Here is a 26,163-nt window from a genome sequence, read left to right on the forward strand (position 1 = left end):
AACAAATGCATGACAAAACGCACCATCTACTTCCTCTTGGTAGACAAACGCCGAGAGAAAGTAGAGGATAGAGAACTCAAAACAATAACACCACGCAACAGATGGGATGCAGATTGAAACCAAGGGGAAGTACAATCCAGTGACGTGTAAAAGGATTACAATGACAGAACAACAGGGAGGGTAAAAAAAAGTGCAGTGGGTGAATGTCAATTGTTCACACAGTAGTTTGGCGTGAAAACTATGTGTAGCAGTTTGGTGGATGTTTATGTGCATTGCAAAAGTGACAAAATCATTACAGTGGGCATTTATTTTTGTGATGACCCAACAAAGGGGAAAAACACCAAACCCATGCAGCATATACCCATTTCTGCAGTAACCATGACCACCACCAGGAGTCCCATACAACACTATTACATGGGAGAGGGAAAGGGAGAGTTCAATGATGGAGCAAAAAGTGACAAGTTGAAAAGCGGTACAGCTCAGAAAAAGCTTCAATATTTCACTGATGTTACTTGAACATAAATTTTTAGTTACAGCCCAAAGCAGGTTTTAAGCACTGAGGAAAAAACTTGATGGAGCAGTCTGCCAAACAGTAGGAATGACAGGACAAGAAACAAAAAGGAAGAAAACAAAACAAAACAAAAAACCTTGTCACCTGAGTCTGAGTGTAGAATAGGAAAACGCTGATAAAAATAAGCTCTCTGAGAGTTCTGTACTTCTGAGAGCCAGCAAGGACATTTAGGTAAAATATAACATACAAAATGGAGCCAAACAGAGGAATTTGAAGGAACAGATTTGAATAAAAGGTAAAAACAAAGGTACACACACCAGACAGTAAAAAGAAAGAAACCACTGTGAAATGAAAAATCGGAACAACAAGCAAGAATTAAATATTTCACACACCCACCCCCAATAACAGAGAAACATCACTAGGGAGAGTTTGTCCAAACTCTCCTTTATTCAGCAATATTTGCATTAATGCAAATGTGATCAAGAAGCACGTATCTTTTGATGGCTTTATTCCACTTGTTTTGTTATTAATAAAGTAATGCATCAGGTAAAATCTATAGAATAACTTGTACATACATATTTTACAACAATTTTATACAAACAGTTTGTCTCCTAATTTAATGTGGACTATGAAAATACTTAAATAACTGGTAGTTGTGTCATGAGGCTAGATTTCTGGAAGATCACTGGCCGTGTAACGAAAAACTAGCAAATTGTCTGTTGAGCGAGAGAGAGAGAGAAAAGGGGGGGGGGGGGCAAAAACAAAAAACCACCGACAGAATTTTCCAGACTTACCATCCTTCCAGAGTTCAGAAACAAATTTGTCTGTTGACTGGTTGAGTAGTGAGGCAACATTGTCATTCAAAGGGTCCATGTTTTTCATTAGCCACTCATCTGCTTTGTAATCAACCTAATGCGAAAAATAATTTTAGTTGGGATTTATATTGTTTAATAAAGCAAGCGAATAAGAATGGGCAGTAACATGAAGTCATGATGACGAGTAAAGAGAATTGGGGGGGTATCTCAACATCTCTGCCTTCTCACCTTGCCAGCATAATGGATAATACAGAAATCTGCTTCATCCCTCAGTTTCTTAGGCTTAAAGAACTTGGGGTGGGAACCCTGCTCCTGGAACACTTTCTCAACAAAGCTCTTGTCTGTAGCTTTGGGAAACCAGCACTCCTCATCCAGCAGAGCGAGAATACCAGGAGGGCTGGCCTGCACACAGTGGGGGAGAGTGTGGTGTTAAGTAGAAATATTAAGAAATATTTTCTGTGTACATATGTGCTAATGTACACAGCCCTCCACCAACTTACAGGTTTCTCAATAAGTTCGATGCAAGGCTGCAGATCGAGGCCAAAGTCAATGAAGCTCCACTCAATGCCCTCCCTCTGGTACTCCTCCTGCTCCAGGATGAACATGGTGTGGTTGAACAGCTGCTGCAGCTTCTCGTTGGTGTAGTTGATGCACAACTGCTCGAAGGAGTTCAGCTGTGGAAGAAAACAAAAAATGCTAAGAATGCCAAATTGTTGCCTCTATTTTAACAAGTGTAGTACCTGCATCCTTTGGCTTACCTCAAAGATCTCAAAGCCAGCAATATCCAAGATGCCAATAAAGGAGGCTCCTTGTCTCTTGGTTTTGTCCAGGGCTTTGTTGATCCTCATAACTAACCAGCGGAACATCCTCTCATATGTGGCTTTAGCCAAAGCCTCCACAGCAAATTCTGCTTGCTCCTGGGTCTGGGCCTTTTGGACATAGTCTCGGCCCACCTTGATCCTGGGCATTAGGATGGCTCTGGTTAAGTCTGTGACATTCATCCCCATGAGGTGGCAGACCTTCTGGGCAGCTGGAAAATGAAGCAGGAGAAATAAAATTCAAAAAAAGGAGAAAGTGCAGAAAAACAACAGATACAGTAATGTATTCACAATCTACCTTTAAAAAGCTTTTTAGGGCTCAATTCCAACCAATTACTAGAGAGCAGCTAAATGGGGTGAAAGGTAGAACCTACCTGTGTTGTCAGGCATAGAGGCCTGGTCAGTGTGACGCTCCTTCTTGAAGCTCATGTTTCCCAGCTGCAGCACAGAAGCCACAACCTTCAGCATGCCTACACACAAAAACACCATAAAGTATTCAGTAACAAAAGATATCTTATTTGAAATAGTTTACCATTATCCTTACCTATCTGCTCCTCCTCTGGGATACCCATAATCCTCATGGCATCCATGGTCTCTGCAAAAAGGTCCTTGTCCTGTTGTCCCGGAATTGTAACATTTCCATTGGAAAGGAAACGGTAGTTGTTGTAATTTTCAAGTAGGAGCTCAGCTAAAGAAAGACCAGTGAGATCATTAGAAAAGGAAGACATTTGCAATGCTTCTTGGCAAATTATCTTTGAAATGACAGTATGGGGCATACCATGTAATTTATCACCAGCTCCTGTGAGCAGGTAGTAAAAGATGTGGAATGTCCGTTCCTCCCTGGCCTGACGAATGGCACGGGACTTCTCCAGCAAATCTAACAATCAGTCTGTCAAGGACAAAGTTTCAGATGCAGACCCGCACCCAATATGATTTTTTTTTTTTTTTTTTTTTTTTTTTTTATAAAGCCGACATCACTTAATGGATATTCGGGGGCGTGAGGCACTTAAATATGGGTCAATAAGGATACATGTTTCAATATTTGCACCAACAATGTAACCGTTGACATCAAAGTTGATTCTGATGAATTTTCCCTACAAATAGAACAAAACAATTACTTCAAGTTGACACACTTTAAAAAAGAACAAAACCCAAAATAGAACATCTTACAAATCTAGACGAGTTGTCATTTTTGACTGTCTTGGCATTTCCAAATGCCTCTAGGATAGGGTTTGCCTGCAGAAGTTGCTTTTCCAGCTCCCCCTGGTGAGAAACAAGCGCAAAGACAATTAAAAAGAAAACATTTTCTATATTATTTGCAACTTGTACAGGGTCACTATGTCTTGTTAAAAATTGGACATTCTCTGGGGCTGGTTCAGTGCGCATTTCATTTCAGATTTTGTTATACTTGTATGCTCTTGTTTTTCATGGACTTTTGTCTGCAATACAGATGACACTAATAACACATAGGAAAAGTCAATAGGGATGCAAGACACATACAGTACACAGAAACAAACACCCAGAGAACCGCAACCACCATCACCACAGCGGAAAAGATCCAGACATAAAACAAAGAAATTGACATATTAACTGTTAGCAGTCATAACTGTTACCCATATCATATTTGTAAGCTTTTCTAGCATAGATGGGTAATTAGAATGTTGAAAATTTTCTAGCTAAAAATAATATAAAAAAAATACAATTGTGCCAGCTGTACTTTAAACACTAACATTACTTATACTGTTACACATTAAAAAAAAATAAAAAATACCAAATTCAACTGAATTCAACCAGTGACGCCAATATTTTAATTCAAGTAATGAGTGTCTGCTCCCTACAATATGGAGACTGAACAGGTTGGTTTACATTTAACAAAATGAGTTCTGGCTGCGAGTTATGTTAGACAAAAACATTTCACACAGCATGTCAGAAGCTGCTGAGTAATTCAATGCAGGAGTTGAGAACTAACGAGAAAAACTATCAAGCAGTCCCTGAACATGGAATAAAACATTCGGACATAAGCACACACCGAGTAGCCACAAATCCTGGAAAATTCAGCCAGGCAAAATTCAGGCTAAATTCAGCTATCAGCTCCCCACATTAAAAAAAGGTTAGAAATTGCAGTTATTTCCTTTCTAAGGACTCCTCCCCACCTATCCTACAATTGTCTGGCTGAATTTTTTTTTTTTTCCAGGAACACATACAGCTCCCACTAATCTGACAAACTTCCTTCAGACTTCCATTCAGCGTCAGTAAGTAACCTCTCCCACCCCATCTGTAACTCAACAATGCGCTCCAATGAGGGGAAGCCGCAGAATGGGGATGAGGGGGTGGAGGAGGGACAGCGATGACAGAAGCAGGTGGGCAGGAAGAACAAATGAAAAGGGAGAGTTAACTCACATGTGACAGGACCGAGCTGCTCTGTTGATAGGAAGAGAAAAATACGACAACCTCAAAAAAATGGAACGATGGGACAGTGATGTGGGTTTTGCCTGAACCAAACTGGGTCAAATTCTGCAGTGTGTATCAAAAGCCTGACAGGCTACATCAGTGTGATGTACTTCTTGATTGCAACAGTTACATTTCTCATGTGAAATGCCGTACAGTCCGAACCCAAACATTAGCGATGTGAAATACAACATCTGGTCTGTATAAACTAGTGTCAAAGCGCCAAGAGTGTTTATTTCAGTCTCTAAATCCGCACAATTGTTTGCAAAACATGTTTTTCCCTCGTGGTGGCCATTTTCTTTGTCACAGGAGTTTAAACAAGAATAAAAGGATGGCGCAATGAATGCTACATAGCCTGTTACGACCCTCAGAAAGGTAAAAACCACAGAATGTGCGAAAATGTTCAGTGAAGTCTTCAGGGCACAATTGGAAAAATATTTTCCTGTACAATGTCAGCCACGGTGTACACAGTCATTAAACAGTGATGTGAAAGCTGAAGGGAATATGTTGAACAAGTTTGTTGTATAAGAAGAAAATAGAGCGATGACTTACCTGATCTTTCTTGGTCTTGTGAGAGGAGGCCACATGAGCCAGATACTGGATCACCTTCTTGGTGTTCTCAGTCTTACCAGCACCAGACTCGCCTCTAAAAGCCAAACAAAAAAGATAAAACTGTTCAGTCAAACTGAAATACTGCATGTAACATAGAACAAGCAATGAATGATTTGTAACTTACGTGCAGAGAATGGACTGATCTTCACGATCTGCAAAATGAGTATAAATTAATAATTAGGCAGACTTTAGTAAGTACTATATATTATCGCATGTGCAGCTGGTTTGTATCACCGGAACACCCTGGCTACAAAACAGGAAATCAACATCCGCCTTTTTGCAACTGCAAAAGATCCTGCTGCTGTGTCTCACAAAGCTAATTACAAGCTGCCTTGGGTAAAACAAATGCTCTTCTTCTGGTTCAAAACATGAGTGATGTGGGTAAAAAAAAATAAAAATAAATAAAAACATTAAAAAAATGCGAATGGATGGCATGTCATTTGCAAAGTAATGCAAGTTAAATGAGTTGTGTAATGGCAAGCTAGAATAGTTCTGCCACAAACAGGGGGGTTAGGATCTTTCAGCAGATGCCACAAATGCATGCATGTAGGCCATGTTTGATATTTAAGAAGTTGGTAGTGTACATATATATGTACACAGACATACACATTGACGGCAGAACTTTCTGCAGCTTTTTCGCATATTGACATTCTCAAGAGTCAACATTCAAGCTCTAGCTTAGCATTGAGTTATATCAGAAGCTTGCCGTTCATAGCTATGTGGGACTACAAAAAAAATGTAGTCACTTATACTCCAAACAAAACTTTGCAACTTAACTGTACAGTGGCTTCGTTCTTTTATATATGCAACTCTCAGAAGAGCAGTTATTTATTTGGGACTCACCCTGCATCATGCTTCTGTAAGATATGTCAGTAATGGCATAGATATGGGGTGGCATTTCATGTTTCTTCTTTCCCTTGTACATCTCAACAATCTCATCGGAGTAGATTGGCAGGTTTTTGTAGGGATTTATGACGACACAAAATAGCCCAGAGTATGTCTGCAGAACAGAAAAGACATTTAAAAACAGCTCAAATGAGGATTCAAATTGGCCAACAGACAATTTGTTATTAAAAAAATCTGTACAGTATTTATTCAACAATTTATCAGCATGGAGTGCAGTATTGATTATTACTACACATTTATTTAATGTTCTGGACCTGCCTTCACAACAGAGCAGTGGATCTCATGACCTCAGCTTGGCTCTCTATTATATTATGTAATGTCAACCCCACCCAGTGACAAGTTCAAAATGAAGGGCAAGTATTGAATTGTATTGCATTGCATTGTAAATGAGCACTGCTACAGTTCATGACTGATTACTAGAGTCTAAAATAGATTATGGATAATTTCTGATTCAAGACTAACATCAAATGTACACTTTAAAACCACAAAAGCTAAAATGCAATTTTGATTATCTTCAACATCCAAGTTTCTCTTTCTACTTGTACCAGAACTGATTTTTTTTTTTTTTGGTTTCCTGATTCCTGTGCTGCCATTCCAAGATCTCTGTATCAGCGATCTTTCCCTCTGGGAAGCACAAGCTCTCCCATGAGTGCCTATGTAGCCTAGAGGCACTCAAACCGACCGGAGCCACAACCTCAAGCGCGAGCAAGGGAGGGAACACAGGGCAATGACTGGGTCACACAAACCAAATCATTCACAGCCCAGGACATGGGGATAAACACAAATAATGAACATCAATTACAATGTTATTTGCATTCCATGCCCACGTATCAAACACTGCATCCTGCTCAGAGTCCAACACCCACAAGCAGGCTTGGGGAGGAAACAGTAATATAGTTTCTTTCTATAAATGGGCAGCTACAGTAGAACAGTTTCTAATCCCTCAGGAAGTCATTTCTTCAAGATTCTGTAGTGTTTCTGTGGGAAATTTGGTTCATGAATCTCTAAGAGGATAACACTGGTGGTGTCATAGGCCTGTGCTGTTTGCTAACAGTCTAAGTCAAAACGTGCAGTATGGGCTTGAGCCTTGCTTTGTGCATCGAGGCGTAGTCATGCTTGGAACCTAAGAGCCTCCCCCAAAATTGTACAATAGAAGTTCTAAGCATACAATTGCCCCAAATACCTTTAAGTAAGGAGTGTGTTATGTATAAAGGCTAGTTAACATGGTGTATCACATTTCTACAAATACAACTGATGGATTCAATCAATCTTTTGCGTGCATCAAACTCACGTATATAAGTCCAGAATAATATCTCTCCTTCAGGTTGTGCAGCACTGAGGCTTCGTTCAAGCAAGTGAGTTCAGCCATGTCTTCCACTTTACTAAACTTGGGTGGGTTCATCTTCTGGATGTCATCCTTGTTCACCCTGATCTTCTTACCGGAGTCGGCCAGCTCAATTTGGCACTCGTCGCCTCGCTCCTCCTTCAGGGAGCCAGCCTCAAAGCCCAGGCGCTCTGAAGGAACCCATACTAGCTTCTTGGAGGCCCAGTCAGCCTGCGCCAGTGGGTTGTTGATCAGATTCCGGTCCGCATAGAGATATTTGCTTGGGTCTGCCATGGTAGCTGTTAAAAACAATAATACAGGGAGAAAGTAGTGTATACTGTAATTAGTTTAGTAATATAGAATTAAACATTCAGATTACCACCAATTTTAATTAAACTCCTGCCATGACAATCTTTGCTCGCCTTGTAGTTTCACATGCAATTTTTGAAGAATGTAAAATGACAGGGAGTGCTGCGGTTCAACTCCAATAGAAAGTGACCCGACGAGTATTTCCAGTACCGAAGGAAACGAAGGCTGTGTGCTTAAAGCAAGCAGTAAGTGAACTAGTGCAAAGAGTCTCTTGGCAATTGCTTTCCCATACATTGGTGTACCAGATTTGACCATTTCAGCTGGGCATAACATTTTCCCAACACTACCAAGAGTTGTTGCTGATTTCAGCGCTCTGACCTGCATGGCTAGAAGAGCTGCCTCCCAGCAAATTTGCATGATTATGCCCATAAGCAAAAACATGGAATACAACACTAGAGGTCCCATGTAACACAGTATTGTGATAATTATGTCAAAAAAACTTTGCACCACATATTGGGCCAAGACTGTAATCTCACATTGCAAAATGCTCCAATGGGACATTTATTATTACTTATATATATATATTTTTTATCCCCTTTTATTTATTTAACTATTTTAATCTATGTTGTCTTGTAGCTTTGTTTTTATTTTTTCTATCGTGTTTAACTGTTTTCTTTTAGTGTTTAAATGTTTTTATTTGGTAGTTATTACATTTTTAGCTCCAGTGTTTTCTCATGGGGGAGCCTCTACAGTGAGAGGGATGCTTGGTCTTCATACATCTCACTGTGGATGAACTCCTCCTGGGTGCCTTTCCTTACAGGGTACTTCTGTGGCCCGCCATGTTGTGGTTTTCATGTGTTTGTTGGGTTTTGGGTGTGTCTGTGGGTACGATCATGGGGATGGGGGAGCTTTTTCTTTCTTTTATTTTATTGTATTATGGATGTCCAGCACTTTGAGTTGCATTTTAAAATGTACGAAAGGTGCTATATAAATAAAGTTGATTGATTGATTGATTTCCTGTTGCCAAATAAGTGTTCAACAATACATTATGAAACAGCGTAGAGATGGCAGTCAATCACCATTTTATTAAAAAGGAAAAAGTACTTCATATTGGGGAGAAAATTTCTAGTGTAAATTTAATTATAGAGATAGACCGATATGGTTTTTTCAGGGCTGATACCGATGCCGATTATTAGTAGTCAATGACGCCGATAACCGATATTTGGAGCCGATATTAATTTTCACTAAAAAGGGAAAATATTGGCATCAAAATTTGGAAAAAATACAAACTTCAGTTTTTTTTTTTATTTTAAAGTATATACTTATTGAGCAACTTTTAGGGTTAGTAAAATATTGGATTTTTTTTAAAAATTTTTTTTAAATCTTAGTCAATAGACATCTTTGTTTTTAAAATCTAACAAGTCCCAGGATCTCCCAGGTGCAGTGGCATGTTTTCAAAAGTTAAATAAAAACAAACAATTGTTTTTTACACTAAACAAAGTATTTCAATATATTTGAAGTATTTTATTTATTTTTTAAATTATCTTAGTTTTAATTTCAAACAAAAACAGATGGTGCTGAGAGTTCCCAGGGTCAGCAGCGTCTCTGAAAATTTAAATTGAAAAAAAAAAAAAAATACATTTAAATTAGTTCCTTGAAGTTAAGTTTTTTTTTGTTTTTTTTGTTTGTTTGTTTTAAATGGATCTATTATCGGCCATATGATTCTTCAAAATGGCCGATGCCGATATTCGTCAAAATGCTTAATATCGCGCGATAGTCACAGCATCTCGCGATGGGAAATGTAGTTCCCTGTAGGTTTTAGGTGAATGAATGAGTATAAATTTATACGTATTTGCACGCACGCACGCACGCAAACGCACACGCACACAAAAAAAAAAAAAAAAAAAGCAATGATGACAAGACGTTGAATCGGTAAGACTACCGAATGAACAATTCTGAGCTCTTTTATAAAAAAAAAAATAATAATGCTTAATATCGGTGCCGATAATCGTCCCAGCCGATTATCGGTCTATCCCTATTTAATTACACACTGATCTTTGCCGTCTAACATAAATTCCATAAGTCGCAAATGCTCCTGAATACTGTACCATGAAATTAGTATGTTGAGATTCAGACATTTGTCATGAATGGGTTTAATGTAGTCCTGACAGTTATTTTCAGCAACCCACCAGTTAAATAAAAAAATAAATAAATAAATAAATTAAAAAAAAAAAGAATAAAAAAAAAAAAAAAGCCTCATCTCAGAAAAGGTGACAGACCCTTGATGTTTCAAAGTAGAGCATTTTCATTTACGAGGCTTGCACCCGTTCCACTACATTAACCCTGATCTATGAGAAAGAAAGCAGAGAGAGCATCATTCTTCTCATGACCCCTACCTCCCCCTATCCTCCCATCAACCTCCCCAGGCTGCAGCTGAAATCCATCATTGCTGAAAATGCCTCCAAGTCCAACTCTTTTTTTTTTTTTTTTTAAGAGCTCAGAATTGTTCAATCGGTAGTCTTACCGATTCAACGTCTTATCATCATTGTTTTTTTGTTTTTTTTGTGTGCGTGCGTTTGCGTGTGTGCGTTTGCGTGCAAATACGTATAAATTTATACTCATTAATTCACCTAAAGCCTTATAAATATCCCATTACCCTTCGCCTTAACCAGGTACTTCAGAATCTTGCCAGAGTCGTGAAGTTTAAATGGTCAGGAGACCAGAGAAAAGGTCAGAAAAAAAATAAAGAGAAAAGAAAGATAAATCAAAGTGAAATCCAGCACCGACCAAACACTTCCTGCCTTCCCCATGATTACAAAATCAAAGTCTTACGCCAACCCCGGAAGCCTCTAAATTCCAGCAAATTTAGCGAGATCTCAAGAGACCAGAGGAAAAACTAAAGAGAGGAAGGAGGGAAGGATCGATAAGGCAGAGTGAGATCCATAGAAGCCAGTACATCCAATCCATCAAAGTGAAATCCAGCACCAACAAAACCCCTCCTGCGTGGTTACAAAACCAGAGTCTTATGCCAACCCCAGAAGCCTCAAACTTCCAATAAATTGAGATCTCAAGTGACCAGAGGAAAAACTAAAAAGAGGAAGGAGGGAAGGATAGATAAAGCAAAGTGAGATCCACAGACACCAGCACCCACTGATTCAAGGGGCTGTGGGAGGGAGAGGCTACTTCTGTTGAGTTTCAGTAGATGCTGGTGCGACGGATCTGGCATGCATAAGGACCACCACCAAAGAAAGAAAGCCGTCAACCGCGGTCCAGCAAAGCGAGCACCGACCCCCCCGAAATCCCCAGGCCGCGGCAGCACCAAGGCCACCCCCAAGCCACCCGAGCGGACACCGGCCGGCGAGCCGACCCAGACGCCCGGAACACCCCCGCCCCAGCCCCGGCCCACACCCCCGAGCCCAAGGCCGCGGAACGAGGCCCAGCGGGCCCCCACAGCGCCCCACCGGTCCCCAGCCCCCACCCCCCCCCCCCACGACCCCCCCGCACCCCACCCAAACCCGCCACCCACCACGACCCAGGCCCCACCACCCCCGGCCCCCAAACCCCCGAACACACCACGACCCCCAACACCCAACCCCCCCCCCCCCCCCCCCCCACCCATACCCCCACCCCCCAAACAAGCCGCCCCCCCCCCCCCCCCCCCCCCGACGACCGCCAACCCCCCCGCGAACCCGGCCCCCCGCGAGCCCCCCCCACCCCCGGAAACCGGCACCAAGTCCAACTCTTGTTGGACGCCTGCATCCTATGAAAGGGAAATGGGTGATGCTGTCATTCTCGGTTTGTTCTGTACCCCTTTTCTAGGCTTTAGGACACACGCCTGTCTCTGCACAAGACTAGCAACCCACACCTCCCTACACGAACCAACCTCTGCTGTTTATCCAGTCTTTTCAGGGTCACATTCCTGCCATACTCACCCTCCCGATCAGGGAGAGACAAATTCCACAAATGTCTGTACTTTATCCGCTGTGCCTCCTGCCCTCCTTCCCTGCCTCAGACCATTGTTTTGCACTCTTATTTCGACATATACATCAGGTCATCATGGCTTCAACAACTTCATCTGTTTGATTATTTTCTCACAGCGTAGCGGAGTCACAGCCATCGTGAGGCTGCATGGGTCAAATAGATAAACATCCTCAATCCTGTTCTATCTACTTTGACTCTTCAAAAAAACCTCACCATTCTGTGGTACAACTGCATCAAATGCATAATAGCCATGGTGTATAGAATACAGTTGTGCTTTAAAGTTTATATACCCTAGAGCATATAAACTTATGAGTGCACTGTAAGGCAAGGAAAAAGGCTTAATGCCCATAAAAATCAAAATACTGTGGAAATTTTCTCAATATAGTCAGAGGTTGAAGTCGAGTTCCATCTATCCATTTTCTGCACCGCTTATTCCTCACAAGGGTCGAGGGGTGTTGGAGCCTCTCTCAGGTGGATAGCAATTTTTTTTCATTAAATGACGTTTAGCTTTTGCACATTTACAGTTGTGCTCATAAGTTTGGCACAGGGTATGTAAACTTTGAAGCACAACTATATGACTTATTTTACTGAAGTTGTGTCGCTGTTTGGCCCAAAAAAAAACAACAACAAAAAAAACAACAAAAAAGTACTAAAGAGGTGCTTATCCGAAACCTGCCCTTGCTTTAACTTACTATGTTTTAAGTGTAAAACATGCAGTAAGTCACAATCAATGCATGGATATAAACATTTATCAAATAAACAGTTGCTGTATTCACAAGGCTTGCAGCCTGAAAAGTGGTTTGACTCATTTCAGGTGCTTAAAAAAATAAAAATAAATACAAATAAATAAATTAATTAATAGGTTGCTGTAATGATGTTTTAGTGCCCTGCCCTTGTGTGCTGCAGCAACATTATATGCATGCAACCAAGTGCCATGCTGTTGTTTTCGACTGCACATGCTTGACACAGAAATTTCTGTGACACATTTCAAACATCTCAAGAGAGTGCCTTAACACGAAAATAGCTGACAGCTAATTTGACCAGGGCTGCTCTACATTGAAAAGGAGTAATAAAGTGCCCCTATCAGACAATTGTACGGTAGATGTGGGCCTTACCTCCAACTGACATTGAAGTTAGTACAGTAGCCAAAACTGGCACGAAACCCACCCAAACATAATTGTTGCCCAAGACAACAGCCTTCCTGTTGTTACGCCCTACAGATTGGAACAGGAAACTTTTTTTTTTTTTTTTTCAATATAATTTACAAATTCCTTGTCAGCCCTACTCCAATTTCATGAGATTAAGTGGTTCAAAATGTTACTTATTAACTGAATACATGACATTTGGTAGGAATGATCGAAAGACTATCGTTTAAAAAAAAAAAAAAGTAGGGAAGGTGTACAGCATAACTTACAAACATGTATAGGTTACTATTATGGTCAAATGAACGGTAAAACTATAAATGAAGAACATAATAGCTGGTGGAAGTGAGCAAAAGCTAACTTAGGAAACCAAATTCCCATACTACACTGTATCTACAAGAGCAATAAACAAAGCAGGAACTTGAGAAAATGTGTGAAAAATAAACCCTGCAAAAGCAAAGTAAATGGCTCCTGCACATTAGATGGGTTTCATTTGGTATGTAAATGGAGCCCATACATACCGTCAGACTCATTCCTTTCCACCTCAGTTACTTCCTGTGTTACTGTAACAAGCAGGGGTCATGACGCCTTCTAACACAGAATGACCATGTACAGTCATACTGGTGAAAAGTCCCATCATGCTCCTACTGAAAGCTACAGGGTAGTGTCACATTTACAGGCATATGAACAGCACAACTAAAGTGTCAATACTGCTGTGTTTACAGCAACTTCCATCCATCCATTTTCTTGCCCGCTTATTCCTCACAAGGAGGTGCTGGAGCCTATCTCACCTGGCTTTGGGCACTAGGTGGAGTACACCCTGGATGGTTGCCTGCCAATCGCAGGGCAGTTTACAGCAACTTACACCGTCAAAACGATTACTATCCCTTTCTTCTCATTACTTACTATGGATACTTTTAAGCTGATGTCTGATTTGTGGTTCTCAGTATATTACAGCTCCACACATCTCCCCTTGGCACCCTGAAGTGACAAGGCTGCAGGCAAGGGGGGGCACCGAGGAAGAAAAAGAGAAATATGAGAAAGCTATTTTGCCATTTGTGGAAATTCACAGTACAGAAATTTGAAGGGAAGGGTAGCATTTTCTCAGGCGCACTGCACTAAGTAAATGAAGACTTTACTGGAAAATGACTTTGCTACATAACAGCTCTTTATCCCTTCCCACATTCCCCCAAAAACCAAGACCACTTGAACGGTAATGATGATGGCATTTGCCAGCTTAGGTTCAGTTTCCAACAAGTAGCAATTGACTGTGCAATTTCTGTTTCTTCAATTTCACAAGGTGTCAAACCAATCCATTCCTGCTGTACCACACCACTTTTTGGCACACTGTGTTGGGGTGCCACACCCTGCACTTCACTGATCGGTTAAAAGAAAAATTGCATCATGAACAATAATGGAAATGTAAGCAGACTTCAAAATCAGGGCCGATCACCAATCTCATCACAAAATGGAGCAAGATGTCTGAGTAACTTTTACTGCATACTGTTTTATACGATTAATTTAATAATCAATTAAAACACACACACACACACACACTAAATTCCTATCCTACAAAAACAGGGAATTATTTCTAATTGACAGTGCAGACAAGGCACATACGAGTCAGGTACTGGTTTGGTCTGTAACGTGCAGTGCAAGGGCACGCTACACTGCGTCGTTGACTGCAGGCTGCAAAGTCCAGCTGTGGGTGATCACATTTTTTGGGATCGACAATGATTGACGGACTTTTCCTTGGTAATTGGACAATAACAACCGGTGGCTGATCGATCAGGGCACCACTACTGGGAAACACTGTGGCTGCAACGGCTCAATTCAATGATCCAATCAATGACTAATTGCGACAAGACAATCATAAAATATCGGCCAAGATATAGCATCCAAATTAGTGGAAAGGGTAACTATAAGCAAACAAAAGTATTTTGTTTCAGGAATTACATGCCAAATCCTTTTTGACCAATTCTTAATGTGAATGTTGTATTATTATGTTCAGTAGAATTTACCTAAACGCAACTAATGCCATCCAAGCTAGATGAGACTTAAAAGCCTAGTTTTAAAAATAGGAATAAACCTGTTCAGAACCTCTGCTTATAAATGGACGACTGGATGGGTAGTTGCCAAGAGGGTGTTGGTCTAATAAGGACATCTACAAGACACACTCCACATACAATATATTGCTCTGATTACGCCACTGAATACACAAGTGATCAGTTACTTAACAGGACCTAATGCAATTGTAGAAATCAATTTATTATAACGGCCAATAAAGTGTCCCAAGAAAGCTCATGAAAGAATGCAAAGGGGGATTTAGAAGCACTTTTTTGTAAGAGGAACATTTTAGCTCGACTTTATTACCTGAGAGCATTATCCCACCTCCACCCTTCTGAATTATTGTTTTGGACTTTAGCCTTATCACCTGCAGCCTTTATCTGGGCTACTCCCTAAGAGTATGTGAAGGAAGGTAAACAGATGAGTGTTGTATTATTATCATTTGAACCATCGTCTCATTTAACAAAGTGCTCAAACCTCATTCAGCTGACACGTCACACCCAATGGAGTCTGAAACAAGTCTCATGATTAAGCATGCTTTCAAAAGTTCAGCGTCAGCAGAGGAATTATTGCACAATTTCCAAAAGTATTAACCACTTCAGAACATGGAAGTTTGCCAAGTGTGCAGTAAACACACAAAAGTGAAGTAAGATTTTTAACAAGTGCTATAGTGCAACTGTGCTGTGCTTTCTCGTCGCTGCTCTAATTTTTTTTTTTTTTTTTTACGGTTAGAAAATGGTGTCAAAATCTGGGCAAAACCCAATCCAACATCACCATCTGGATCAGGGGTAACCAACACTGTGCCCCCCAAGGACCACGAGTAGCCCGCTGACCTGTTCTAAAAACACCTCACTCACCTGATTTGGGACAATTTTCACACACCATTTTGCACTGCCCCAGCTCCCTGCGAGCTACAGCTAGCTATGAGATGTGGATACACACAATCCAGAGCCGCAATTTCAATTTGCGCCTGATGTAAACACAGCACAAGTCACCGCCTCCGTGGTAGCGGATAAATTACCCGTTCATTTCTGACTAGTATTATCCCAAAATTAAGACAGGGTGATAGGCAGAAAAAAATAAAGCTACAAAGCTACTTATTTACTTACTTTAATAAATTAGTACACTACCACAATACGTCAGCTCAGGAGGATGGGCCTAAGGTTAAAAGTATAGTCACTCATTCCTTTTGATAAGATAAACTTTATTAATCCCACACGGTGTAAAATGGCATCAGCAACAGTGGATACAGGAAATGGAAAAATGCACTAAAGACATTTGTAAAGTACAGTGTCCCAGTAGAGCCAAAAATGTTATGTTTAAAGTAAACTAGTCCAATCTATCAACAATGGTATAATTTGCAAAATAGAGTGCCGAGTTTTAATTTGGATTTTTGGGATTAGATGTGCTTTCTTTACTATAGTTGAAAACAGAAAAATATGCCAAGGCCAAGTCATCCATAGATGACTTATACTTTGATTCAGGCTACAACTGCATGCACAAGATGGATGCAACAGATGTGTGACAATACTGAAACCATAATTTATTACCAATTATGGTTTTAGAGTAACATTTTGTTGTACAATTCAACTGTATGCATAATTCTGGATAAAGTGTTTTTTGGGGGGGTTCCTATAGGTCTCTTATCGCTGTAAAGGCATTCCACAAAAACATGTGGCCAGAGTACATCTTTGCAGCTAAGAATGCTCAACAGAAGAATGCTTTAGTCAGGGCAAACATTTCCTGGTATTGTTAGTCTCTTTTTGAACCATACAGGTGTGCATTGTGTGGGGGAGGATAAAGGAAAGAATGGTCTGGCCTAGAGACAAAAAGATAAAAAAAAAATATAAATAAATAAATAAATAAAACAGAGGAAGCAAGCCAAGGGTGAAGGAAACAGAAGAGGAGAAAGGACCAAGACAAGGAAATGCAAGCGCTAAAACATAGGTGTCAAACTCAAGGCCCAGGGGCCAAATCCGGCCCATGAAGGCAAATCATGTGTCAACTTCATGTTTCTTGCTAAAGTATCAAAACTGCAAATCGCCTTCACTTATAATAACATTGTGATATGATACTGCTAGCATTTATGTTAACCATCTCCCATTTAAAATAAATTGAAAACTAGTTACCGTACAGTTGTGAATGTGATAGGCAGCTATACTTTTTGGAATTATAAGTTGGGAGAAGCACCTTGTAGGTACAAGAATCTACTTTCCTTTTCAAGCCCAATATCAATTTGTAACACCGCTACTTTCAATACAGTTTTTTCCCCATAAATTCACGAGCCTTCGAGACTTACAGAAAAATTTTAATTTACAAAAAGCGGTTCAGATAATTGCAGGAAAAACTAAACCATGTAAATATGCCAGAGCAACTCATTGTTCAAATTAGGGGTGTGAATTGCCTAGTACCTGACGATTCGATTCGTATCACGATTCACAGGTCACGATTCGATTCGATACCGATTAATCCCGATACGAATTTATAAGTCGATTGTTGCGATTTTTTTTCATTCAAATTTAGAAAATACTAATCAGTAAGCTTGTAGAGTGTAAGATTTATATGAAAATGTATTATTTATTTATCTGAAATTTCAGTCTTATAGAGGTTGTAATCTGTTTCATGTTTGAACAGCATTAAAATAAAATATTAAGGCTTAATGTTCCGTTCATATAACATTCTTCCATGCTCAAGGTGTGAATCCTAACCCGAAGTCAGACGTTTTGTTGAATATTTTTCCATTAAAAATGGAAGTTTAAAAATCGATTCACACACACAAAAAAAAAAATCGATTTTTTTTTAATTGAATCGATTCGAGAATCGTGCGATGTAGTATCGCGATATATCGCCGAATCGATTTTTTTTAAACACCCCTACTTCAAATGTACCCTTCTGCTCTTCAAAGTACCCCAAAAAGCCAAGTGCTTACAAAGAGAGGAAACAATGGTCAAATGTTTTTTGGAATTATGTTTCTATTTACTTCAGGGGCTGAGATAGCAATTATCTAGTAGGTGTTGTAGGTAATGTGTTTAATTTCTAGGAAAAGTTCAGATTTTCGGGTGTGATTCTAAAGTCACCCATACGTTTTAGAGGCATGTTTTGCCAGGCACTTTAGGCCTTAATGGCGTAAAAGAGAGAAGACTAGCCAGCCACTAGGGCTGGGTATTGCCGCCAACCTCACGATACGATACGGGGTCACGATACGATACGTATCGCGATACATATGTATCCCAATACTTGATCTTCAAGGCGATACGTATCCTGATATTTTACATTCATTTTATAATAACAGCCATATGTATACCTAAAGGATATGTTTATTATGCTGGACAACAAAAATGTTTTTGTTAGTAGCTCTTCTCGTTTACCACCAAGCGGCATGTCTGGTCGAAATGTGTACGCACTGCAGAGCAAGGAAAATGTATTAATAGGCATGAGCCGATATGAGCAAAAATATCAAAGTATTAAAATTACAGCTCTAAAATATGCTTATTTGAAATATTTAGGGAAATAAAAACATTTTTTTATGTCACACATTCTATTTCGTTTTTAAACAAAATATAGGAAAAGTGGTACATTAAGAAACGTACGTGCCATGTTAAGTTTATAAGTAAATAAATGTTGATATTCTTCCTTTGCTTTAAATTTTCTTAGCAAGACAGTGTCCAATCACTGGTGAGCTGTTTTTGCATTAATTGAAGGCAATTCACTTCAAAGACGCTGCTGGTTTTTATTTTTTAGTTACAGTGCAAGCTGCAAAGGCAAACGTTAACTGCCTATTTAAAGTTAACGAGCAATATCGATTTTGACGCCTGCGTATCGATACGTGTATTGTAACGATATATTGCCGTATCGATTTTTTGAGCACACTCCTACCAGCCACCACAATGATTGTCCATCCTGTGCATTGTGGTGGAGTGCTTCTGGCACATTGTATGGCCAACATCAAAATAAAAGCCCAACAATATTGCTGTATATATTATAGGTTAGGCTTTGGATATTGAGGTTGGCCCTTGGCATGTTGTTGTGGCGTGTGTTCTGACTTGTGAACAACCGTTGTGGCGGCCAGTGACTTTGATTCATTTCAAGCTTGAAGATCAAGAGGCGCCACACTCATCTGAAGGAGGATCTCTCTCGAGGTATATTTGGTCGTGTTACTGTGAAACTATGCAGCATAATCCTTCCAGTTCACCGCTACAAACATTTGCCTAGGCATTAGCAATTCTAATTGTGTGTTGCGTATACGCGACGTCTACCGGGTCTTGTGTTTAATAAATTTTTTATTAAATCCTTTTTAAAGTTATTAAATGTGCCATAAAACAATGAAAAAAGTTCAGCATCCTTAAGCAATACACCACTGAAAACTCATTTTCCAGTATTCGATTAGCCAATTAAGTATCAAAATAACATACACTGGGCAGCGTCATTATCGAGTCACGTGATGACGTATCCATTGCGTTTCAACAGCCACCTTCGATCATTTGAATGTGAGTTTGCTGATGCAATGTGCAAGAAAAATGCCATCTTCTGTCACCCACTGTTGCCACATGTTAGGTTTCATGTCCTTCCTTTTGAGGGTGGCGTCTCCTAACGTAGGGGTAAACACGCAACAAAATGCAGGCCCGATGTTTACCATCCAGGTTAGGGACCATCCACAAATGACATATTCCAGGGTGACATACGCAAATGGTAAATTGATCACCCTTGAATATGTAATTTATGGACAGTCCATAACTTTTACTCGCTATAGGACTGCTGAATCATTGCATCCTCCTCCTCGGCCACAGTTTCATCTTCACTTTCAGCTGGACACACATCTTTGGCAAGTTAAGTCGCCCATAGGCTGTGCCGCTTTTGAAGAAGTGCTTCTTTGCTATAGGGCGCAATTCCTCCTTGGATGTTCGCAGTGAGACACAAAAAGCCATGTGGTTTTATGCACGTTTCCAGCACGCAACATGTCACAATCAAGATTGTTCAAAAATGGCCGCTACTACACCCAATACAAAAATATCTCTAAGAAAAGTACTATAAAAAAAAAATCATAATCGCTCAATATAAAATTGACGATTTGTTTTAGGAAAGAGTTTAAATTAACGGTTACTATACACAGAAGAGTTGGCTCCAATTAATGGCTCGACAGTTTTGGCACAATGTTGCTGATAGGGCTGCACGATATTGGAAAAACATGCGATATACTTGCTGAACATAGCGATATCGATATTATTGCGATATTTAACATTTACCTAAAGGAATTACATTTTTATTACCTAATGAAAGAAAAACATTTTTCATGGGGCAAAATAAGCAACCTTCATGTAATCTTAGTTAATTAATTGCAATTATGTCTTGATCATTTTCAACTATTGAATGGCGATGCACATTTTAGTTAGCATCTGACTGGTCAACTTCATATAAAAAGCATGAAATTCCATATAAAACTTATTGCGTGCCTTTGCGATATGCATATTGCAAGGGCCAATATCGCGATATCGATATTTTTTCGATATATTGTGCGGCCCTAGTTGCTGACATACCCTTTTCCGGGCTATTATAAATATCACAAGTTTTCCAGATTTAGTCCAAATGAGTTATGCCCATCACACACTCACATTAAAAAATAAATAAATAAATAAATAAAATCAAATTCTAAGAGCCAACGTGCTAAAAACAATTAAATCTAGCAGAGTATGACTGCGGTTTAAATGCAGTCACTATGACAAGAACCTTGGTGTGTGCAGGTCTGCATTTAAATTTTGTCCACCTAACTAGTAACCATAATAAACTTATCCAAGGGACTCAGTTTTTATTATAAATAATGGCCTATAAGAAAATGAGGTAATGCAAAATTCTCAGAAGGGGGATCGCTCTCGAACAGCATTAGAAGTGCCAAAAGCGCTTGCTTCCAGAAAACCCACTGCACAATGTATTAGCGGTGTGTATTTCATGACTCGCAACACCTGGAAACAACAGATTAAACCCAAAGAGCAAAGTATTCTCAATGGTTTAAACTAGTGTGCATTACATGTGGACTAAATGCTTTAGTTCAGATGATACCGTCTGACAAAATCCAGCTACTGCAATGGACTTTTCCACCGTTAACCTTCCATTCATCCAACCACCCATCTATTTTCCAAACCATCACTTGCCAAATTATATGCATCAAAATGCCTTCAATATGGTGATCTCACTGGTTTAAAAGCATTAAAACAGGCAGATGAAATTAAGACTTATTACACCCGTGTCCTAATCAAAAATATGCAGCGGGTCCAGGACCACAAACGCCAAAAAAGTTGACAACCACTCATTTGCTGGTCAGTCCAATAGCATTAATTTATTTAAAGAAAAATATCTGAAATTGAGGAAATGTGGACATTGATTTCCTATCTTAAATTTAAAATTCTTTGATGCCCTGAAAAACACCTAGTTCTTGATAGAATGACTGACTGTCACAGCCAACTGTAGCAATCACAAGACAAACTGGTTTTTACTTGAGATAATTTGCATGATCATTTTAAAAGGCACTGCCTACACACCCATTCACCTACTTTCAACAAGTGCTACTCCAAAGCGCTGAGCTTGCCAAAAGGTGCATTTTGATGCTAGGGGTTATGGCTGGGCGATTTTTTTCTGACATTCTAGACGATTCCGATTTGAATCAATTTTAATTAAAAAAAAAAAAAAAAAAAAAAAAAAAATAAATGTTTTAAAAACAATTTTAAAAAATTGGTTAAAAAAAAAATAATAAACAAGGTTTGATTTATTCAAAAATAAATCTTGTGCAAAATTTTCAAACAATAGCATACACTGATTTTAAATCAGTTTTAACGTAAATTTAACATACATAGCTTGTGCAAATAAATATCCTCATGTCTTTTAACTTAAATGCCACATAGCTGCGCAAAAAAAAAAAAAACCTACTCACAGCTTTTGCGCAACTTAAATGCCATAAATAGCTTATGGAAAAAAAAATAAAAAAAATAAAAATAAAAGCTACTTTTAGTTTTTGCATAACCTAAATGCCACAGTTTGTATAAATAAAATAAAAAAGCTACTCATAGCATTTTGTTCAACTTAAATGTTACAAAACAGCTCAACTCACAATAACATTTGTATAACATAACTTCAAGATCAACAGCTCATAATAATCAGCACCACCTTTGATTTTAATTAAACTCAAATTCCTCGCAAAAAAAAAAAAAACTAGACTGTCAACTGAATCTGGCAAAAGACAAGCTCAACTCAAGCTCAAATTCTTTCGGATGCATTTAGCGCAAGTGCTGGAAGAGGTTAGTTCTGCTGCTACTTACTCTTCGTTTTACAGCTGTTCGGCAAACCTTGCACACGTTTGTAGTTTGCTCTACGTCACTCTCCAATTCCATAAAATAGACGTAAACACGAGTCCCTCAATCCTGCCTTCACGTGCTATGGGAAAGATGGACGTTACCACTCGGAAACTCCTAATTACAACCAAGTTCTGTTCATGTGATTTTGTTGTTATAGCAAAATTGTGTAATTTACGTAATTGTGTAGATTCTAAAACAGCCTTCTGTGCTAGCAGACATTAGCGGCCTTTATAAGTGTTAATATTTCTTACCATTCACAAATCGTTGTGCGCTCTCCGCCGTGTTGAAACTTGAAAAGTTCACTCAGCTCGGAAACTCGGGTATGAAAACAAATTCCCAGTTCTCCAGTAGAAAATACGACATGAGGGGATGTTCACGTGCAATTCGACATGTGCTATTTATTTACCAAATTACGATACCGCATGAAGACAGCAACTCTTCGTCTTCTGCACCAGACATAATGAACGCGAGTGGTAGCGTAGCGTTAGCAAACAGGCGCTGATGGGGGGGGCTCCAGTGGAGGTGTGGCACATAATGTCACTTGCCTTCGGTGTCACTTGCCTTCGGTCCGGGTAGCATGGGTTCACTTCGCCGTGTATGTGTGAGTGGGGGGGGGGGAAATAAAAATAAAACAGGCGGTAATATGTGAAATGCCTGCACGGCTGTCGCGGGGTCCTGACCGTCCTGTGCGCCTTCCGATGACGTCTCATACCGCAGCTTTGCTATAGTAGGGTGACATCATCAGCAAGCGCTCCAGCCACCAAACGAAGGACCCCAAAACAACGAGCGTAAGCAGACGCGAGCCGGAGGGGATGTATATTTGTTTATAAGCACCTCGATTTCACGATTTAGCTCATTTTCACATCGTGGTGCTTTAAATGGACGAATTAATCGAATTAATTCGATTTATCGCCCAGCACGACTAGGGGTGTTAAAAAATAAAAAATAAAATCGATTCGGCAATATATCACGATACTACAGCACGCAATTCTCGAATCGATTCAATAGGCAGCTGAACCGATTTTTTAACATCCATTTTTGATGAAAAAAATATTCAACAAAACATCTAACTTTCACACCTTAAGTATGGAAGAATGTTATGTTAATGGAACATTAAGCCTTACTATTTTATTTCAATGCTGTTCTAACATGAAAAAGGTTACAACCGGTTTGTTAAATACAGTGGCTCACAGTTATAACACTGAAGTTTGAGATCAATAAATAATACATTTTCATATAAATCTTACAGTGTACATGTACAAGTTTACTGAATGGTATTTTCTAAATTGAATAAAAAAAAACAAAAAAAAACGTAACAATCGACTTGTAAATTCATATCGGGATTAATCGGTATCGAATCGAATCGTGACCTATGAATCGTGATACGTATCGAATCGTCAGGTACGAGGCAATTCACACCCCTACTTAACATGGTCCTAAAGCAAGAGACACATTGACATTTTGGTCTAAATGGAGCATTTTTAAATCCTTTTAACATCCTCACAATTAAACTTTGCAATGGCTTGATCGTCGGATCTATCAAAATTATTAACCTGATGAACATATGTCACAGGTCACCAACTCCGTTCCTCAAGGGACGCAGTCCTGCATGTTTTAGATGTTTCCCTCCTTCAACACAACTGATTCAAAGATCTGCTTATCAGCAAGCTCTACAGAAACCTGATTAGGATCCTGAACATTTGATTCAGGTGTGTGCTCATGGGCCTGAGTTTGAAACCAACACCCATGTTGTTGTAACGTTATAGGGGAAGTCAACCCATAAACGTTATTTCCCAAATTATGTTCTATGTGTCACCAATAGTTTAAACGCGACATTCTGATTAATAGTAGGATTATTGATGACGACGAGTTACATGTCCGAATCGTATATCATATTGGGTATATGCCACGGAAGAGGCGGGACGTGATTTTGCACATCAGTTTATTTCCGGTCCGGGTTGCGAACGCGCAACCGAGGGGCACAAAGTCGGAAGCATAAGTATTTTTGACGCAGCACACACGTCGCAAAACCGAAACAGAAACAAACTGTTGTGCAAAAAAACAGTCCTGTCTCTTCCGTGGCATATACCCCATTCTTCAAAGGTGGGTTGGAGGCAAAAAACATTCAGCGATTACTATTTTTCGTTCATTGATGGGGGAAGTCAGTGCGCACAATTATAAGTTCTGGGGAAAGCCTGGGATCGAAATGGAAAAATTAAATCTTGATTTGATTGATTTAATAGGATTAATTATTCAAATAATCATTAGTTGTAGTCCTAGTTTTGAATACATTGCACACCGTATATGAGCAATAAGCATACAGTTTACAGATTTTGACGTGAGGTTGAGTGTTTTTTTTTTGTTTTTGTTTTAAACAGGGGGATAACATGCATTTCAAAACACATAGCAGGGGCGCACCAAGCCACTTTGCCCTTTGGAGAGAAAAAAATGACAGGTGTGAGCTATGACATTGAGTAGGCTTGACTGAATTTTAGTAAGGAAATAACAATACAACATTCGACCGAATGGTCTTTGGCACGCACTACTAGAAATACATTGCACATAATTACAATCCCCAAAATATTATCCGTGCCATTTTGCATTTGCAACCAGAAGAGCATCAACATTCAACATTATCATAATCAGAATCAATCAGATTACCCTCGAGACAAATCAGAGTATAATGTATTAGCGTTTGATGCTCCACTGAAGACATTCAGCAAGAGTTTTAAAATGAAAACTAGAATAAAAATAAAAGTCCAACATTGAGGTGACACGCTTGGGGTGAGGTTGGGCTGGTCGGCCGGTGGACCAGTGACGTCATACCACCAGACAGACACGTTACTAACCGCACACGCCACCTAAGTTCAGCCACTTGACTAAATAATAGAGAACTTAATGATATACCCGACGAAGAGCATATACGCGCAGTCGAAATACGCCGTACGTTTTTTTCCAACCCAGTCGGACCTAAACTCTCGACCGGCCGGCCTCATTCAAGAGAATCACTTCCTGCCTCTGCCCTTGTGTGGCTTTTTTAGCTCGCGCCAGCTGCCACAACGGATGCAATAATTGACTACTTGCACCTCGCATATAACAACGAAAACTTATGTGAATATTGAAATCAATATATTACAAATTGTATCAATGAATTTGAGGGTTTAATTAAGTCGTTCTTTAAAAAAAAAAATCTGTTCCATGAGGTGCCATTCCAAACCAGCGGCGCAATGAATTAGCAAGCCAAGCTTCCTGGTTCGTAAGCTAGAGTGGCGGCAGAGCAAAGTGACTGAATTGTGGAGGAGCACCGTGGCGAGGGCATGAAGCAAAAAGTGATGAAAAAAAATTGTTACCAGCTTAAAAGGTGCAGGACGCCTTCGTAATGGTGGCTCAGTCGGCGTCGACGTGAGTCAAACTTTCTTTTTCCAGTCGACTGCTGCAGTTTCGCCGGGAGTTGAAGCTACACTACAAGCGGTCGCTTCCTCCCTCTTTCACTGCGTTTTTCAATCTTCTCTTTTTTTTTCTTCCTTCAAACGTCTCTTCCTTCTCCCCTCCCTCTTCCACTTACAGATAACTGGTTCTCGCAATTTTAGTTGAGTAGTGTACGTTGCCCACTGGGGTGCGGTCCAAGGCGAGGCGGGCACCGGCCATATTGAATCCTCCCCTTTAATCAAGCCATGCCGTTCATTGGCTAGCGCTCCACTGTGGACCAATCACGTCCTCTAAAAAATCCGGTTGACAGCAGATGGGTGGGGCAAACAAGCAGGCAAAAAAAGCTGAACTTGAAAAACCTTAGAGGAGGAAGGGGTTGAGATAAAGCGTGTTTAATGAGAAAGGTATGTGCATAGTAAGAATTGTTATGACCATATAAGTACCACTCACTCTCAGGA

General features: G+C 39.8%; 1 protein-coding gene across 2 annotated transcripts in view; it reads right to left on the bottom strand.

Annotated features, from left to right (window-relative positions):
• Positions 1 to 25,902, bottom strand: part of LOC144003904 (myosin-9-like) — a 39,963-nt gene extending 14,061 nt beyond the window's left edge. The window contains exons 1-15 of one of the 2 annotated variants that reach the window (XM_077500589.1): positions 25,627 to 25,902; positions 7,402 to 7,733; positions 6,048 to 6,204; positions 5,329 to 5,356; positions 5,145 to 5,238; positions 4,545 to 4,565; positions 3,315 to 3,407; positions 3,175 to 3,238; positions 2,923 to 3,021; positions 2,689 to 2,832; positions 2,519 to 2,614; positions 2,085 to 2,356; positions 1,827 to 2,000; positions 1,555 to 1,728; positions 1,306 to 1,420 (exon numbers count right to left, since the gene is read on the bottom strand). In XM_077500589.1, coding sequence (XP_077356715.1) covers positions 1,306 to 1,420; positions 1,555 to 1,728; positions 1,827 to 2,000; positions 2,085 to 2,356; positions 2,519 to 2,614; positions 2,689 to 2,832; positions 2,923 to 3,021; positions 3,175 to 3,238; positions 3,315 to 3,407; positions 4,545 to 4,565; positions 5,145 to 5,238; positions 5,329 to 5,356; positions 6,048 to 6,204; positions 7,402 to 7,728 — 1,858 coding nt within the window. In that variant the 5' untranslated portion in view covers positions 7,729 to 7,733; positions 25,627 to 25,902. The remainder of the gene's footprint in view (positions 1 to 1,305; positions 1,421 to 1,554; positions 1,729 to 1,826; positions 2,001 to 2,084; positions 2,357 to 2,518; positions 2,615 to 2,688; positions 2,833 to 2,922; positions 3,022 to 3,174; positions 3,239 to 3,314; positions 3,408 to 4,544; positions 4,566 to 5,144; positions 5,239 to 5,328; positions 5,357 to 6,047; positions 6,205 to 7,401; positions 7,734 to 25,626) is intronic. The other variant, XM_077500597.1, reaches the window with a different exon arrangement.
• Between the last annotated feature and the right edge of the window lie 261 nt (positions 25,903 to 26,163).

The sequence above is a fragment of the Festucalex cinctus genome, chromosome 1, assembly GCF_051991245.1.
Source record: "Festucalex cinctus isolate MCC-2025b chromosome 1, RoL_Fcin_1.0, whole genome shotgun sequence".
Classification (NCBI taxonomy): Eukaryota; Metazoa; Chordata; class Actinopteri; order Syngnathiformes; family Syngnathidae; genus Festucalex; species Festucalex cinctus.